The sequence below is a fragment of the Budorcas taxicolor genome, chromosome 18 (assembly GCF_023091745.1).
Source record: "Budorcas taxicolor isolate Tak-1 chromosome 18, Takin1.1, whole genome shotgun sequence".
NCBI lineage: Eukaryota > Metazoa > Chordata > Mammalia > Artiodactyla > Bovidae > Budorcas > Budorcas taxicolor.
This window is the reverse complement of record NC_068927.1, coordinates 12,794,906-12,810,316: the sequence shown is the minus strand read 5'-3', so window position 1 is coordinate 12,810,316 and position 15,411 is coordinate 12,794,906. Positions and strand designations below refer to the sequence as shown.

At 51.0% G+C, this 15,411-nt stretch overlaps 1 protein-coding gene across 1 annotated transcript in view; it reads right to left on the bottom strand.

Moving 5' to 3' along the window:
• Positions 1-4,515: 4,515 nt before the first annotated feature.
• CRISPLD2 (cysteine rich secretory protein LCCL domain containing 2) overlaps positions 4,516-15,411 on the bottom strand; it is a 67,566-nt gene continuing 56,670 nt past the window's right edge. The window contains exon 15 of the mRNA XM_052656125.1: positions 4,516-4,646. Coding sequence (XP_052512085.1) covers positions 4,592-4,646 — 55 coding nt within the window. The 3' untranslated portion in view covers positions 4,516-4,591. The remainder of the gene's footprint in view (positions 4,647-15,411) is intronic.

The window sequence follows — 15,411 nt, the reverse complement described above, 5'->3', positions numbered from 1 at the left end:
GTTGCCATTGCCTCCCCAGCCAGTGCATCTTTTGTGTGTTGGACATTTGGAGGCAAAAACTTCGGGACCCAGGGTTGTGGCATCCTGGGGGTTCAGAAGAACTTCCTGAAGCAGGAGGAAGAGGTGTGGCACCAAGGAAGGCTGCAGGCTCTGTAGGAGAAAGGCTGGAAGGGCCACTCCCAGTGCCTGGAGGTTGCCATTGATTTGGGGGCGGGGGTGGGGGGCGGGGTGGGCATGTCCATGGCCTTGACAAAGCACTGGTCAGAAAGCTGCATTTCCCCAAACATCAGTCGTCATCATCTCATCTTTGTGATTTCTGTGACCCACCCGCATACCTACTTACGCAGTATTTTTAAATCAACATTTAAAAAGCCTTAAATGGGAACTTCCTTGGTGGTCCAGTGGTTAAGAATCCACCTGCCAATGCAGGGGAAACAGGTTTGAACCCTGGTCCTGGAACTAGGACCCTACTTGCCACAGAGCAACAGAGCCCGTGTGCCACAACTACTGAGCCTGTGCTCTAGGCCAGGAGCCACAACTACTGAAGCCCTACGCGCCCTGCAGCTGGTGCTCCCCAAGAAAAGCCACTGCAATGTGAGCCCAGGCACCACAATGAAGAGCAGCCCCCGCTCGATGCAACCAGAGATCGCCTGCCTGCAGCAATGAAGACCCAGCACAGCCACAAACAAATAAATTAATTCTTAAATTAAAAAGCCGCAAGTACATTTATTAAAAAGGAAAGCTGAGAATTCCCTGGTGGTCCAGCGGTTAGTACTCTTCAGCTTTCCGTTAGGAAGCAAAGGCTTAAGTAAGATTTTGCACGCCACTGCCAAAAAAAGAAAAAAGGACCATTAATCCCACCATTGATGGGAATGAGAAGCACTTCTTACAAATAGATGGCCGGTGAAAGCAAAGGCGGAGCGTGGATGGGGAGATGAAAAAGGTCAGCCAGGAACCCCCAAAATGGTTTGTGGATGCTGGCGCTCGAAACACACAGAGACACACGACTCACCTGGACAAAACGGACTGACGCCGGGGAAGACGACGTCTATTCAGGGCTGAGCTGGGGTTCCCCCTCCCCAAAGTCATGTGCTAAAGCCTTAACGCCTGATACATCTGCATGTGGAGATGGGGCCTCTGAAGATGAGCGTGCTCAATAGTTTCCGACTCTTTGGGACCCACTGGACTACAGCCCTCCAGCCAATAATGCTGGAGTGGGCTGCCATCTTCTCCTCCAGGGGATGTTCCCAACCCAGGGACTGAACCCGCATCTGCCCGCAGCGCAGGCGGATTCTTCACCACAGAGCCACCAAGGAAGCCCTTTTGGAGATAACTAAGGTTAAGTGGGAGTCTACACGGCAGGAACTGATCCTACAGAATCCGACCTCGTAAGACGAAAAAGAAACACCAGGAATGCTCCAGCAGAGAAGACTCAGTGAGAAGGGGGCGCCTGCAGGCCCAGGAGAGAGGCCTGAGGAGAGCGGCCCTCCGAGCCTTCATCTTGGACTTCCGGCCGCCAGAGCTGCGGGGGCAGCCGAGCGAACTAAGATGCTGATAGAGTGAGGGTAAAGCTGTCGTACTCACCACGCCGTGCGACTAGCTGGTCAGGAGGCAGCCCCTCAGGCCACAGCCCAGCCCGGCCGACGGGAACCCACAAGCACGCACACACCCACGCCCGCACGCACACAGGCCTTCACGCCCCCACGTCCGCACGCACACACGTCCGTAGGCCCCCACGTCCTCACGCACACATGTCCTCGCGCCCACACCCTCACGCCCCCACGTCCGCAGGCCCCCACGTCGTCACGCCCCCACGTCCGCAGGCCCCCATGTCCTTACGCCCTCACGTCGTCACGCCCCCACGTCCGCAGGCCCCCACGTCGTCACGCCCTCACGTCCTCACGCCCCTACGTCCGCAGCCCCAACATGACTTAGCTTCACGCACATTGGAGTTGGAAATCCTTCCACAATTAGCATCTCCGGGCCCGTGCGCCGCGTTCCCGGGAGGATGGCATGGAAAAAACCAACCAGCCTGCTGCTGCTGCTAAGTCTCTTCAGTCGTGTCCAACTCTGTGGACCCCATAGACTGCAGCCCACCAGGCTCCCGTGTCCCTGGGATTCTCCAGGCAAGAACACTGGAGTGGGGGGCCATTTCCTTCTCCAACCAGCCTGGAACGAGCTTTTAAACGTTTTATTACACAAACGGTTGAGGTGTGCCCGTAAATGATAAGGCCCAGAAACGTTTTAGAAATCAAGTCAGTTTTATTGAAATGACAGCAACGTGGTCCCTGTTCAAGCGAAGCACACATAAATTTACAATGAATTTTTGTACATAGGAAGTAGTAAAATACATCATTTTTCATAGAAAAAAGCACACATGTAAGCTGCGGGCTGAGTGAGCCTACAGACAGTATGAAAAATCAGAACATGATGGGAAAACCCGGAAGGAAACCAAAACTTTATATTTTGGGGGGTCCCAGTAACACTGTCGGCCAGATTTATCATCTTATGGGTGAGGTGCTGAAGGCGCCGTAGGCACTGGTAAACACACTAAATGGAAGGGGGTCCCTAATTAGTAGGAGAGCTTCTACTTGGAAGCCCTGTGTTCATTTCTGGAAGACAAATGGTTCCAACTTCAAAATGTTTGTGAGAGTGAAAAAATAGCAAGACCTCGTTCTGGGCAAGGAGTTTCTAGTCCATTATTCGGGCCAGTTAATGAAGGAACGAGGAATTTTATTTTTAAATGATACAGTTCACTTCTATTGGATGTTTCAGACTCTCCCTCGGGCAGAATGCTTTAAAAGCAAACGTACTGAAATTCCCCTGGACTGCCACTAATTCTAAAAACCCAAACTCAGAGTTTGGACGTGGTCACAGCCACCAAAGCCTGGTGACAAGCAGAAGTCCAACAGTGTGATACCTAGCTAGCATCCAGAAGTTTCCAAGGACTCAGATCTTTGGCAGGGACAAGATGAGTATCTGACAGTCGGACCAAATTCTTCCACTCTGACATTTGGAGTCGGACAGTCAGTACTTATGAATTATAACAAGCCCTCAGTGTGCAAAGCAAAAACAGTCCTGCTCATTTCAGCTCTTTCAGGGTTAACGGTTTCATTCCTTCTACAAACTCCCTCTAGCTGGGAATAGTATTTACCTTCTGTTTCTGCTCTAATTAGGGATACACCGATGGAAGCACCAGCTTGGTTCCCCAGGTAGAGTTCCTCGTCCAGACTATCTTAATTTTTTCTTTTTAACTTTTTGCTAGCTCTTTTGCCTTTGAAATATGCTGATTGAGGGTGAAATCAGCTTTGAAACTGGCATTCACGAAAGTGATCTATTGGCCAGTCTAGTGGTGGAAGGTGGAATTTTACCTTCTGCAAAGAAACACTATTTACAGAAGGGTATTTTATTTCACTGTGGGTTCGGGTCGAGGCTTATGAAGTTTTATATGGCGATGGGAGCCAGAGAGCACCACGCTCCTCGGAGCCTCAGGAACATTTGGCAAGAACCGTTCCACAAAAACAGGAAGAGAAATCCCCCGCGTGTGTTACCATCTCTTGTTATTATGCCGCAAGATGGTTTCATAACCACAGGCTGTGTCTCCTTCCAGAGCTGCTAACCTCGGCGAGGAATGTACTAAAGAATGAAGCCATTCCTCCCACTGCAGAAAAATAGGTCATCTGACGGATGGGGAATCTGCACACTTCAGTGCCATTTTTAAAGGCAGCAACTAAACAGCCCTTCTTTGGCTGTTTTTAGACATCTTGGTGGGACCCACAGAGAACGAGGGGTTGAAATTAAAAGGTGGGCTTCATACAGAATCACTTGCTAAGCAAAGACCCTGGTGGGAGACACAAAAACTAGTCTGGGTGGGGTGTGAGCCGCAGCGAGGAGGGGATCAAGGAAGGGTCCTGGTTCGTTAGTCCTCAGTGAGACCAAAGGTCGAGGCAGCAGACAGACAGGCCACATGGACGTAGGGAAGGACCAAGACAAGACACATCTCTGGAATTAGGGCTGAACTCGAAGTCAACCAGCACTGCTGTGTGTAGAACCAGCCCGCATGCAGCAGGACGGGAGCAGGACAGGCGCCAGGGCAGAGTCCCCCAGACCAGCCCGTCTGTCTGACCAGCAAACATTAATCCCATTTTCGCCATTGGTAGGGACAGACTGTGTTTCTGAATGTTTTAAATAGCTACCTCTACTCCATCCCTGAAACTCCCCCGCCCCCAAGTGTCCTCCGTGCGCCTCTTTCCATGGCCCCAGTGCCTCGCGGCGTCAGCTCCAAATTCTTCATTCTCTCCTCTGGTAGGAATCTTCTCTCCATCCATAGAAAGACACCTCCGCGAGGAGACCCCTGGGCCTCAGCAGGATGATCACCAGCTGTCTGCTCAGGACCCCTGGGATGCTCTCTCTTCCCGGTGCGAGGAGCTGAGCCCAAGGCACGGCAGACGGGACACTGGACGCCAATCAAAGGAAGCTTCCTGACTCCCCACATCCCCGGCCCACCCACCCCCCCAATGACAAAATAAAAATAAAAAGAGAATCCCTAAAGCCGTCTTGAGGACGTGCCCTTCTCCCCAGCCCTGCAAGTTCACTGCCTCACGGCAAAGATGCGGAAGGCCTTTCCATCTCTAAGGGTCCTCAAGCTGAAAAAGAAGGAAGAGCACATGTTACCGAAAGTTCTGCAGGGATCGAGCTGGGGGTGGGGGAGCTGGGTGTCCCCAGGTCCCCTCAGTGGAAGCAGTGTGGCCAAGAGATGCTTCCTAAAGCTTCAGGAACAGGGCCCAACCCGGCCAGGAGCAGCTGGCAAAGTCCTCTGCCTCTGCAGACACGCCCGGGTCTGAGTCCAGGTCTGGGTTGTTAAGGTATTTCTGTTAACTTGGAATTGGCTGGCCCCTGTCTGTCTGAACGCAACTCAGCCTTTAGGACTTCTGCCTGGTTTTTGCTACCACCTGTCAACCCAAAGAGAAACTGCCTGCTTGACTGATTAATAGGGAGGTGTTAAAACAGTAGTGCATGTGTTCCAGTTACTAAAAGAGGCACAACAGTTGAGCTCGGCTATTGTATAGGAGTGTAGAGAAAGCTGCTCAGTCGTGTCCAACTCTTTGCAACCCCATGGACCATGGAATTCTCCAGGCCAGAATACTGGAGTGGGTAGCCTTTCCCTTCTTCAGGGGATCTTGCCAACCCAGGGATCAAACCCAGGTCTCCCGCATTGCAGGCAGATTCTTTACCAGCTGAGCCACAAGGGAAGCCCTGATGTGAAGAACTGACTCACTGGAAAAGACCCTGATGCTGGGAAAGATTGAATGCGGGAGGAGAAGAGGACGACAGAGGATGAGATGGTTGGATGGCATCACCAACTCGATGGACATGAGTTTGAGCAAGCTCTGGGAGTTGGTGATGGACAGGGAAGCCTGGCATGCTGCAGTCCATGGGTTCTCAAAGAGTCAGACACAACTGAGCAACTGAACTGAACTGAATTGTAAAGGAAGCTTTTTCTATCCGCCTTTACCTCCCTCCCACAATGGAGCCATTCGTATCCCTATTTTGCAGGCAAGAGTATGAAGGCAAGGAGAAAGTCAGTTTCTACAAGTCACACACCCAGAAAAAAACCACACTCTCAAGACGGGAGCTAAATCCTTTTTTAAAAAGCAAAAAAAAAAAAAAAAAAAAAACACCCAGCTTCACTGAGATACAACATGCCAGGAAATTCATACTTTCCGAGTGGACAGTTTGGTGACTTTTAGTGATCTGGGGGGCTATGCAATCATCTCCACAGGCCAAGTCATTACAGTCATCCCCGGAAGGTCTCTGGTACCCATTCACAGTCAGTTCCCCTGGCCAGTTCTGTTGCAATGGACCTGCCTCTTCTGGACCTCTCGTGTCAATGGAATCACACAGTGTGTGACATTCTGATTGGCTTCTGTTCTGGGCATGGTGTTTTGAGGTTCACCCACGTTGTGGCCTCAAAACATCATGCTCAACAGAAGCCAAGCACAGAAAGCCAATCACCCCTAAAGGAGAACCAGTCCACCCTAAAGGAACTCAACCCTGAATATTCACTGGAAAGGCTGATGCTGATGCTGAAGCTCCAGTACTTTGGCCACCTGATGTGAAGAGCTGACTTCTGGAAAAGACCCTGACACTGGGAAAAATTGAGGGCATGAGGAGAAGGGGAGGGCATGAGGAGAAGGAGACGGCAGAGGATGAGGTGGTTGGATGGCATCACTGACTCAATGGACATGAGTTTGAGGAAGCTCCAGAAGAGAGGGAAGGACAGGGAAGCTGTCGTCCGTGGGGTCGAAAAGTCAGGCACGACTTAGTGACTAAACAGCAAAGCAGCAGCATGTTGTGGCGTGCTCAGCGCTTCGCGGCTTCTCTTCCCAAGTGGTGCTCCGGCACGTGGGTTGATCCCACACCATTAATCCCTTCCTCAATTGATGGACTTTAGGTTTCTTCAATTTTTGGCAAGTATAAACGATGCTGCGATGGATATTTGCATACAGGTTCTTGTGTGAATGTGCGCTTCCAACTCCTTGTGGGTATATACCTAGGAGTGGAATTACTAGGTCGTGTGTTAAATGTATGCTCAACTTTTTAAAAACCTGCCAGGCTATTTTCCAAAGCAGCTGCACTATTTTCCATCCCCACCAGCGACACACAAGCAGCTTCCAGCTTCTCCACACCCTGTCAGCGTTTGTTTTTGTCCCTTTTACAGCCATTGGCTCCCTGTACAAACCAGCTTCCTCGTGCTTTTGATCCCACTGCATAGTATTCTCCTGTAGGAAGCCATTGTGCACTCAGTCGCTAAGTCATGTCCGACTCTTTGCGACCCCACGGACTGTAGCGCACCAGGCTTCCCTGTCCGTGGGATTTTCCAGGTAAGAATACTGGCGTGGGTTGCCATGCCCTCCTCCAGGGGATCTTCCTGACCCAGAAGTCAAACCCGTGTCTCCTCTGGCTCCGGCACTGGCAGGCAGATGCTTTTTACCACTGCACCACGCTATTATCATATAGTTAACTGGGTCCCTGAGGATGGATATTTAGCCATTTCTAATGTTTTGCTTTTGCAAACAATGCTATAGAGAACAACCTGGTCCATGGGGCTGCCTATATCTATAGGAGGGCACCCCAGGATAAGCTCCTAGGAGTGGAATTACTGTATCAGAGGATATGCCCACTGGTGATGTGGGCAACCTGCTGAATTGTGTTTCAGGAAGGTCAGCGTGATTCACACCCTCCTCAACTATGCACGGGGTGGCCTGTTAACCCACATGCCTCCAGCACAACCCCTCATGTGGCTTTTTTATTGCCATTATTTTTTTGGTTGAGCTAGGTCTTCTGGAAATGTGTATCAGATGGGAGCCCTTGGCAAGAGGGGGCGGTGGGGAAAGTCCAGAGCCCAGAAACGACAAAATGTTGGTGCCAGAAGCCCCCATGGGCCTGCAGAGGCAGAGGGTGGACACCGTGGTAGGGGCTGTGGCAGCCCTGGCTGTCCTGCAGTTTTCTCAGAAGCTCAGATTTCAGGGCCCTCCTTGGGCCTCTGGGCTGCAAGACTTTCCTGGATTCTCTGCCCAAAGGAATCGTCTGGGAGAATCACTCAGAGCCACACGCCCTCGGCTATTACACGGGCTGGGGACAATTACCAGGGTTTGTGATTCTGAAACCCTATGGACGGGGCAGTGGGTGCCCCCATCCATAGGACCCCCAACAAGCCAGGGACAGGGGCCACTCAGGCTGCCATCCAGACAGGAACCCTAAAGTTCCTACCAGACATCCCCACTGAACAACCACCCCACCTGGAAGGCACAAGCAGGCTCTGCTGAACGGGCTGTTTATTTCTCAACACATCAGACAGTGGGCCAACTGAGTATCATGTGACATCAAGTGGGTCCCTCCCGCTGCCTCGGGCAAGGTCCATGCTTCAAACATTTACCAAGCTCCAGTTCTGCTAGGAAAGTTGACAATTGTGTGTGTCTGATGAAAACCAAGTGTGACCTGATAAATTAGAAGACAACCTCCTTTTCTAAATCTTGCCCTCTGACTCTTTCTAGGTTAGTTTGTAGCTCCCATGAGGGAATGTAAACCAGCACATTTCTGAACAATTTTCACCAAAGGTATTGGACGATGTTCCTAAAATATATTGAATAACTTTCATAAAGGGTATTAAAATCCTACAGCTGGTTCTGAACAAATAGCTGAACTCATCATTTTATCAGTCACTGAACCAGTATTTACTGAACAGCTACTGTGTACGGGCATTGGGGTGGGTGTCGGGGACACAGGGTTAACCACACCTGTGAAGGGGTTCTTACCTTCATGGAGTTTACGGTCTGGGGGTGAGAGATTAACCGCTAAATAGGTGTAAAGAGTAATTGCAGACAGTGGTGGGTCCTGAGGATCCGATTAGATCAGGGGCGCAGCAGCGGGGGGAGTGAATGGAGACCCCACAGCAGGAGGGTGCCTCCTTGGGGAGCTGGCATTTTTGTGTAGATGTAAACAACATGAGGGTCCAGCCATGGGAGATATAGGAGCTGCGAGGGCCCAGGGTTGGGTACCAGCAGGTGCAAAGGCCCTGAGGTATCCAGGAAAGAGAGCAGGCCAGTGGGGGGCACTGCTGTGACGAGGCAGATGCTGTACCAGGAGGGTGGGGAAGTGGGTGGGGTGACCTGCCTGGTAAGAGTCGGAGATTTTTTTCTCACCAGGGCTTGACCAGGAGAGACATGCCATGCATCACAGAAAGAGGTCAATTTGGTGGCTGTGGCTATGCTGCTAACAGGAAGTTACCTAAGCAAAGTGTAGGGAAAGCACATAGGTTGTGCAAAGATGTTTTTTGCTGTGTTGTTTACAATAACAAAAAAAAAGGAACCAACCCAGATGTCAGTCAACTGGGTAAAGAAACGATGGTCTGTCCATGCAACAGAATATCATGGAGCCATGGAAATGATGGTGTGGCTACGTCAGGCATGAGAAATATTGGGAAGACACTCACAACTGTTGTTGACTGAAAAAAAATTAACAGAACAACGCGGGCAGTCTAATTCCTTTTTCTGTAGAAACAAAAACAAAATCACAAGGGAGTTCCCTGATGGCACAGTGGATAAGCATCTGCCTGCCAATGCAGGGGACTCGGGTTGATCCCTGGTCTGGGAGGATTCCACATTACACGGAGCAGCTAAGCCTGTGCACCGCTCCTGAGCCTGAGCTCTAGAGCCCAGGAGCTGCAACTGCTGAAGCCCATGTGCTCTAGAGTCCGTGCTCTGCCACAAGAGAAGACGCTGCAAAGAGAAGCCCGGCTGCCACAGCCAGAGAGCGGCCACTGCTCGCCCTAGAGAGGCCCTCGGAGACCCAGCGCAGCCAAAAGCAGAATCAATTAAGAAAACGAAGAAATAAAGTGTTACTGTGTAAATAGAAAAAAAACTCTGGAAGGAAACCACTAGAGTGTTTACAGTGGGATTTTCTGTGATAGTAGTTTCTTAAAACCATTTGCACTATTTCTTGAAATTTCTCTAATCTTACTATGAAAAGTTAGGGGGTGAGGAGGAAGGGAAAAAGAGAAAGAAAGGAAGGAAAGAAGAAAGGGAGAAAGAAAGAGAGAGAAAGGGAGGGGGGAGGGAGGGAAAACCAGCACAAAAACCCCCTGCGAGAACTGGGGGAGAACCGGAGCTGGCCTGGGAAGCCTCTGAGGTGTCCCCAGGGTCACTGATCTACTTGACGAGCTGGGATGGGAGCTCCGGGAAAGGTTGAGGCACTGTAGCCTCGGGTGGTATCACAGCCCAGCCCTGGGGAGTGAGTCCAGGCTTCCGACGGCCCCTCGCCTGCCCTGGACACCAGTGCTCGGCTCTCCAAGCCAGCGGCTGTGTCTGGCACACACACCGCCGCACCCCTACTCTGCCTCCGTTCGTTATGTAATCTTACCCCATCCAGTCCCCGCAGCCCCCCGAGAGATCTCCAGGGTTCCTCCCACTTACAGAAAGGGAAGCAAGTCTCTGAGAAGTGACGTGCTTTGCCCCAAACAGAACATCTGTTCCAGGTGCAGCTGGGACACAGATGCAGCTCTGTGGATGCTCTGGGACCCTTTCCCGACCCTCACCCTAAACGGATGGGCTGTGGCCACACCACTGCTGAGGACCACACTGGCCAACCCCACGTGGCAGTCGGGGCTCAAACGCCGGGAGCCCCTTGGGGCGGGGGGGTGGGTTTGTCCGCCAGGAGCCAAAAGCATAAGGCTTCGTCCTGGAAGCTCACTCCTGCGGGCGAAAATTACTCAGGGAGGAAGTGGTTGGCGTTTGGCAGCACACGACAGAGACTGGATTAAAGAGAGAGGGCAGTGTACCTCTGTCCTGGGATAAACGGTCCACTAGTTGGCAGCTAACCCCAGGGGGCAGGGAACCCAGCGACAACAGGATGGCAGAGCATTGCTCTCCTGGCTTTAAACGTGCGACATCTTTTTTAGTACTAAGCAATATCACTTATATGCATACATGAACATGTATGTATTTATATGTATAGTGTGTTATATATACATAAACATTTTTCTAATATTCTAATCTGTTCTCCAAGATTCTTACCCTCTGTTGATCTTCCAGGAAACTTCAAGAATCAGACAGAAAGAGTTCCAGATCTTATCTATTGGACCTTGGGGTAGTTAATCCATTTCTCTGAGCTTCAGTTTCTGCTTCTGAGGACAGAATTCACAAAAGTACCCTCTCCTCAGGGGCCCTATAGGAGGTGAATGAGCTCATCCAGGGAAGGTTCTGGATCAGTGCTGTGCACTTGACCGGAGCTCAAGCCCTGGGCCATGGACAGCGTCACCCCACAAGACTGAAACCACATTCTCCCATCAGGGGAACGGCGGGCAGGTGCACGGCGGCAAGTGAACTATTCGCGCATAAGCCCAATCCCCAAGGAATCATCAAACATCTTCATCTCATTTCATGAAATAGAAAATATTTTCTAGGAAAAAATTTCAAAAAATATTTTTTTAGGGAAAAAAATACAATTTACAGGTTCATTTTTATGTGTATTGCCCGGCATAGGGTAGGGGAAGCCTGGAAAAGTTACTAAAAAAAAAAGCAGTTAACAGAGATTAACAGAATGCTTATAGGAACTCTTTTTTTCTAATCCCTAGACATATTATTTAAGTAGAAAGTGAAAGTGTTAGTCGATCAGTCGTGTCCAACTCTTTGCCGACCCCGTGGACTATATTAGCCCGCCAGGCTCCTCTGTCCATGGTATTCTTCAGGCAAGAATTCTGCAGTGGGTTGCCATTCCCTTCAGGGAAATCTTCCTGACCCAGGGAACAAACTTGAGTCTCCTGCTTTGTAAGGACACACTGACAGAGGCAGGGGAGAATGCTGGCCCAAGGACACCCAGCTGGCGAGCAGTACAGAGGGGTCCCAGATGCCATTCTTTACCGTCTGAGTTACCAGGGAAGCCCTATTATTTAAATAATAAGTATTTCTCTTCTAATTAATATTTGTAAAGTTTACAAACAAGTGTACCTTAGGAGTGTTAAGGCTCACCCCAGCCCCTTCTTCGGTCAACAACTTGTCTGCAGTGAGAAGTCACATGTGCTGGTTACCAGCCTGAGTTCAAGTATGGGCCCTGCCACTTATCTGTGGGGTGCCCTTGGGCAAGTCCTTTAACCTCTCTGTTAAGCCTCCCTTTCCTTATTGATAAATGTGGGTAACTGTGGTCTCTGCCTCATGGGACTGTTGGGAGGTGAGCTGAGCTAACAGTAGCACAGATCTGAGAGTGCTGGGAAACAGGAGCAGGGAGGGAGGGAGGCGCTGGGGGAAACCAGCCCAGCTTGGTCTAGCCAGCCTGGGGGAGAATGCAGAGCTCATTCCATCTGGAAATAATGGCCCAGTGGTTTCTGCTTCCCAGAGTTTCTGCACAAGTTGAGAGAGTTTCAAACACCTGACCCTCGAGACTCCCGGAGCTCACAGTGGTTATCGAGGGCTTGAAATGCAGCTCACCCAAACTGAGACGCATTCTGTGTGTGAAACACCCGCTGGATTTCCCAGCTCTTTTGAGAAAAGAGGAGTGCAAGTTTCCCATCAACTCTTCTTCTGTTCATACATATTGAAACAATAATAATGTTGATTCATTGGATGAAATGAATGAACTCTAAATTCTCCCTTCTGTTTCTTTTTCGCTATGACTACTAGAAACCTTAAAATCCCCATGTGTTGGGGAAAGAACCTTAAAAAAAAAAGTGGATATATGTGTATGTATAACTGACTCACTGTCTTGCACACCTGAAGCTAACACAACACTGTAAATCAACTATGCTCTAATAATTTTTTTTTAATCCCATATGTGGCTCACGGTATGTATCTGGGACATGCCCCAACAGACAGAGGCCTCTGAGGATGAGAATTTCAGCTTCTTCTGTCCCAGCTGTGGCCCCAGCCCCAGGGACAGTGCCCAGCACACAGGAGCTTCCCCATAAATGCTAGTCCAGATGGCCTACGGTTCGGGTAAACATCCCTCCATGCATATACCATCAACCTCCGTAAACAGGTCATTGTGACCAAGAGTATTATCTGCCATTGTCTGGTATATTTCCCAATCTCATTGTGAAATCTGTCTTCAAAAATCAGTCCTGGCCTCAGAAAAAAAAAAAAAAATCCTGAACCGATTTTCTTCCAGATGTCTAGCTTCTTTCTGAGAATATCTGGACAAACCCAGGTCCCAACATCTAAAGTTTCCCCGGATTCCTTTTCCTTCCATTCTTTCATGGGCATGTGTGTGAGAGAGAGAAAGTGCCTGTCGTCTTACGTGGTCCCAGTTCTGCATGGTCATCTTTCAAAATGTTCAGGAAATCCTTTTCTAGAAAAAGACAATTGCTACACTAAAGACACTTTGACGCAGAACCAACTTTTTGTCCGTGTACTAAGAATTCTGTTCAGGAGGTTTTGTTTGTTTGACTGATTGAAGGATTCCCTAAATTTAGAATGTGGCTTTCTGTGAATGGGCTACTGTATGTCCAGTGTCCCTATCTCCCTTGGGACAGCCATGACCACTCCAGGGGCTCTGCAGACACTGAGGACAGAGTCACCATCCTCAGGCTGGATTCCCACAGTCCCTAATTCCCTAATGGGAACAGGCTCCAGGGAAATTCCTCAGCCCTGGTCCGTACACAGAGGGGCTCCGAGGTCCCATCTAAAGAAGGGGAGGAGGGGGCTGCCCTGCCTGGGGCAGCCAGACATCTCTGCAGGAGCCATGTCACCACAGAGGCCCCTCCAGCCGGTAAGATGGGGCCCTGCTGGGTGTACTCGGCTCCCGGCACCACCCTCCATAGCAGAGACGCCTGTGCCCTGCTACTGAAGTTGCTATTTCTGCACTGTCTGTCCTGCAACTAGGTAACAAGTCCCAGAAGGGCGGAGATCGCGACTATGTGTTCCCCGCTGGGTCCCAGTGCCTGGGACACTGTAAGGGTTCACCCCGTGTGTGACACCTGATAGGTGAGAGCACGCGGAACGGACGGATAAATTCCTGTACGATGCTTTCTCCCGTGTCCTGGAATAATCCATGCAGGCTACTTCCTACAGTCATGTTACCTGACCCTATGTGAAAAGAACCATACTGTCCTGAGGTTCAAAACTAGCCTTGAGGTGTCATAACAGCCAGACCAGTGGGTCTGTTAGACACTTGCTCTAAGCCGCTGGTGAGTACTTTGCACGCAGTTTCTTATTTAATCCTCACAGCAGACACTGACGGAGGCCTGGGGAGACTGCCTGCCCCAGGACAGCCAGCTGACGAGCAGTGCAGAGGGCTCCCAGCTGCCTTCAGACCCCATGTCCCCTCTGGCCTGGCCTCTCCCCTCTGTACATGCAGGGCAGACTACCACCTGGCGCTCACCCATCCCAGCATGTATCTGGAACCCCCGCAGATACACAGTGCATCACAGACTATCAGGAGCATGGACGGTGCAACTGTGTGCCGGGACGTGGCTGCCCTGCATCACCACCTCTTGCAGCAGCAGCTGCCCTCCAGCAGGCATCAGGGCCCCTGAGGGCAGACCCATGCTCCCCAAGTGTCTGTCCCGGGTGGGCCAGAGAATGTGCTTCTCTAGCAAACTCCCCGTCAATTTGGATGCTGCTCTGGGGAGCCTACTTGGAGACCCACTGTCTTCCCCAACACTGGAGGTGGCTGCTATCATTTTCCCTCTACAGGTCGGGAAGCTCACCACAGATTTCAGCTGATCACAGATTTCAGCCCGCACGACCTACTCAGGGGGAAAGAGCCCAAGAAGGAAGGGAAGCAAACTGTCCGCTCAGTAGAACCTATCTGAGTAGTGCAGTGGGCATCAACCACTCCAGGGCCTGGGGAAGGCTGCCCACAAGACACAGTCGGCCCTCTGTATCCACTCCACGTCCTCCTGTGGCTGTGAAGTCGTGGATGTGGACGACCTCCTGTTCTTCATCATTGTATATAAGGACTTGGGGCTTCCCTGGTGGCTCAGAGGTAAAGAATCTGCCTGCCAATATGGGAGACGTAGGTTTGATCCCTGAGTCGGGAAGATCCCCTGGAGATGGAAATGGCAAGCCACTCCAGTATTCTTGCCTGGGAGATCCCATGAACAGGGGAGCCTGGTGCGTTACAGTAGATGGGGTCACAAGAGTCAGCCATGCCTGAACGACTGAACAACCACAACAACAATAAAGACTTGGGCATCCTTGGACTGGCATATCCTTGGGGGATCCTGGAACCAAGGCCGTGAATGTCAAGGGGCAGTTATAATGACAGTATTTCAGGTGGGTCCTTTGGGCAGAGAGAACTACAGATGGATGGAGGCAGTTAACAGTGGGGAAGAAGGCACTTTGGGGGACCCTTTGTCGGTCCCCAGTCCTCCCTAGAGACCCCCCTGTGTCCCAGCCTAGGGCGGAGGTGGAGCTGCTGGGGTCCTGTCAGGGATATGAAGGCCAGCCTATCAGCTTCTCACCAAGGTGTTTTCTCTCAAAAGGACACAGTGAACTCAAGAGATGGGTGTCTTGGGATTTCTTTCCAGCCCCACCAGGAAATTCCACCTAATCAGCTGCTTCATTTCCCTCCCATTAAATCAATGGAATTTCCCTTCATTAAGCTTTTCCCACACAGAGGTTGCAGGCTTTGAAGGAGAAAATGCAGAAGCCATTAACTCCACGTGTTCGGGGCTGATGGCTATGACCGAGCACACCCTGCGCGCCCCTACCCCCCGCCAGGATCCCTGTCACCTGACTCTGCAGGGTCTGCCCTTGCAGCACCCCAGAAGGCTGGGAGGGTGCAGACAGTGGCAGAGTGCCAGGGAGTCACGAGAGCCCGGGCTTCAGGGGGCCTGGCACAGTCTGTACCCTCGACTTTATATTCCTTTCCTAAAGCGCTCCCCAAGTATAGAATCCTCATCATTTCCCCTGGTGT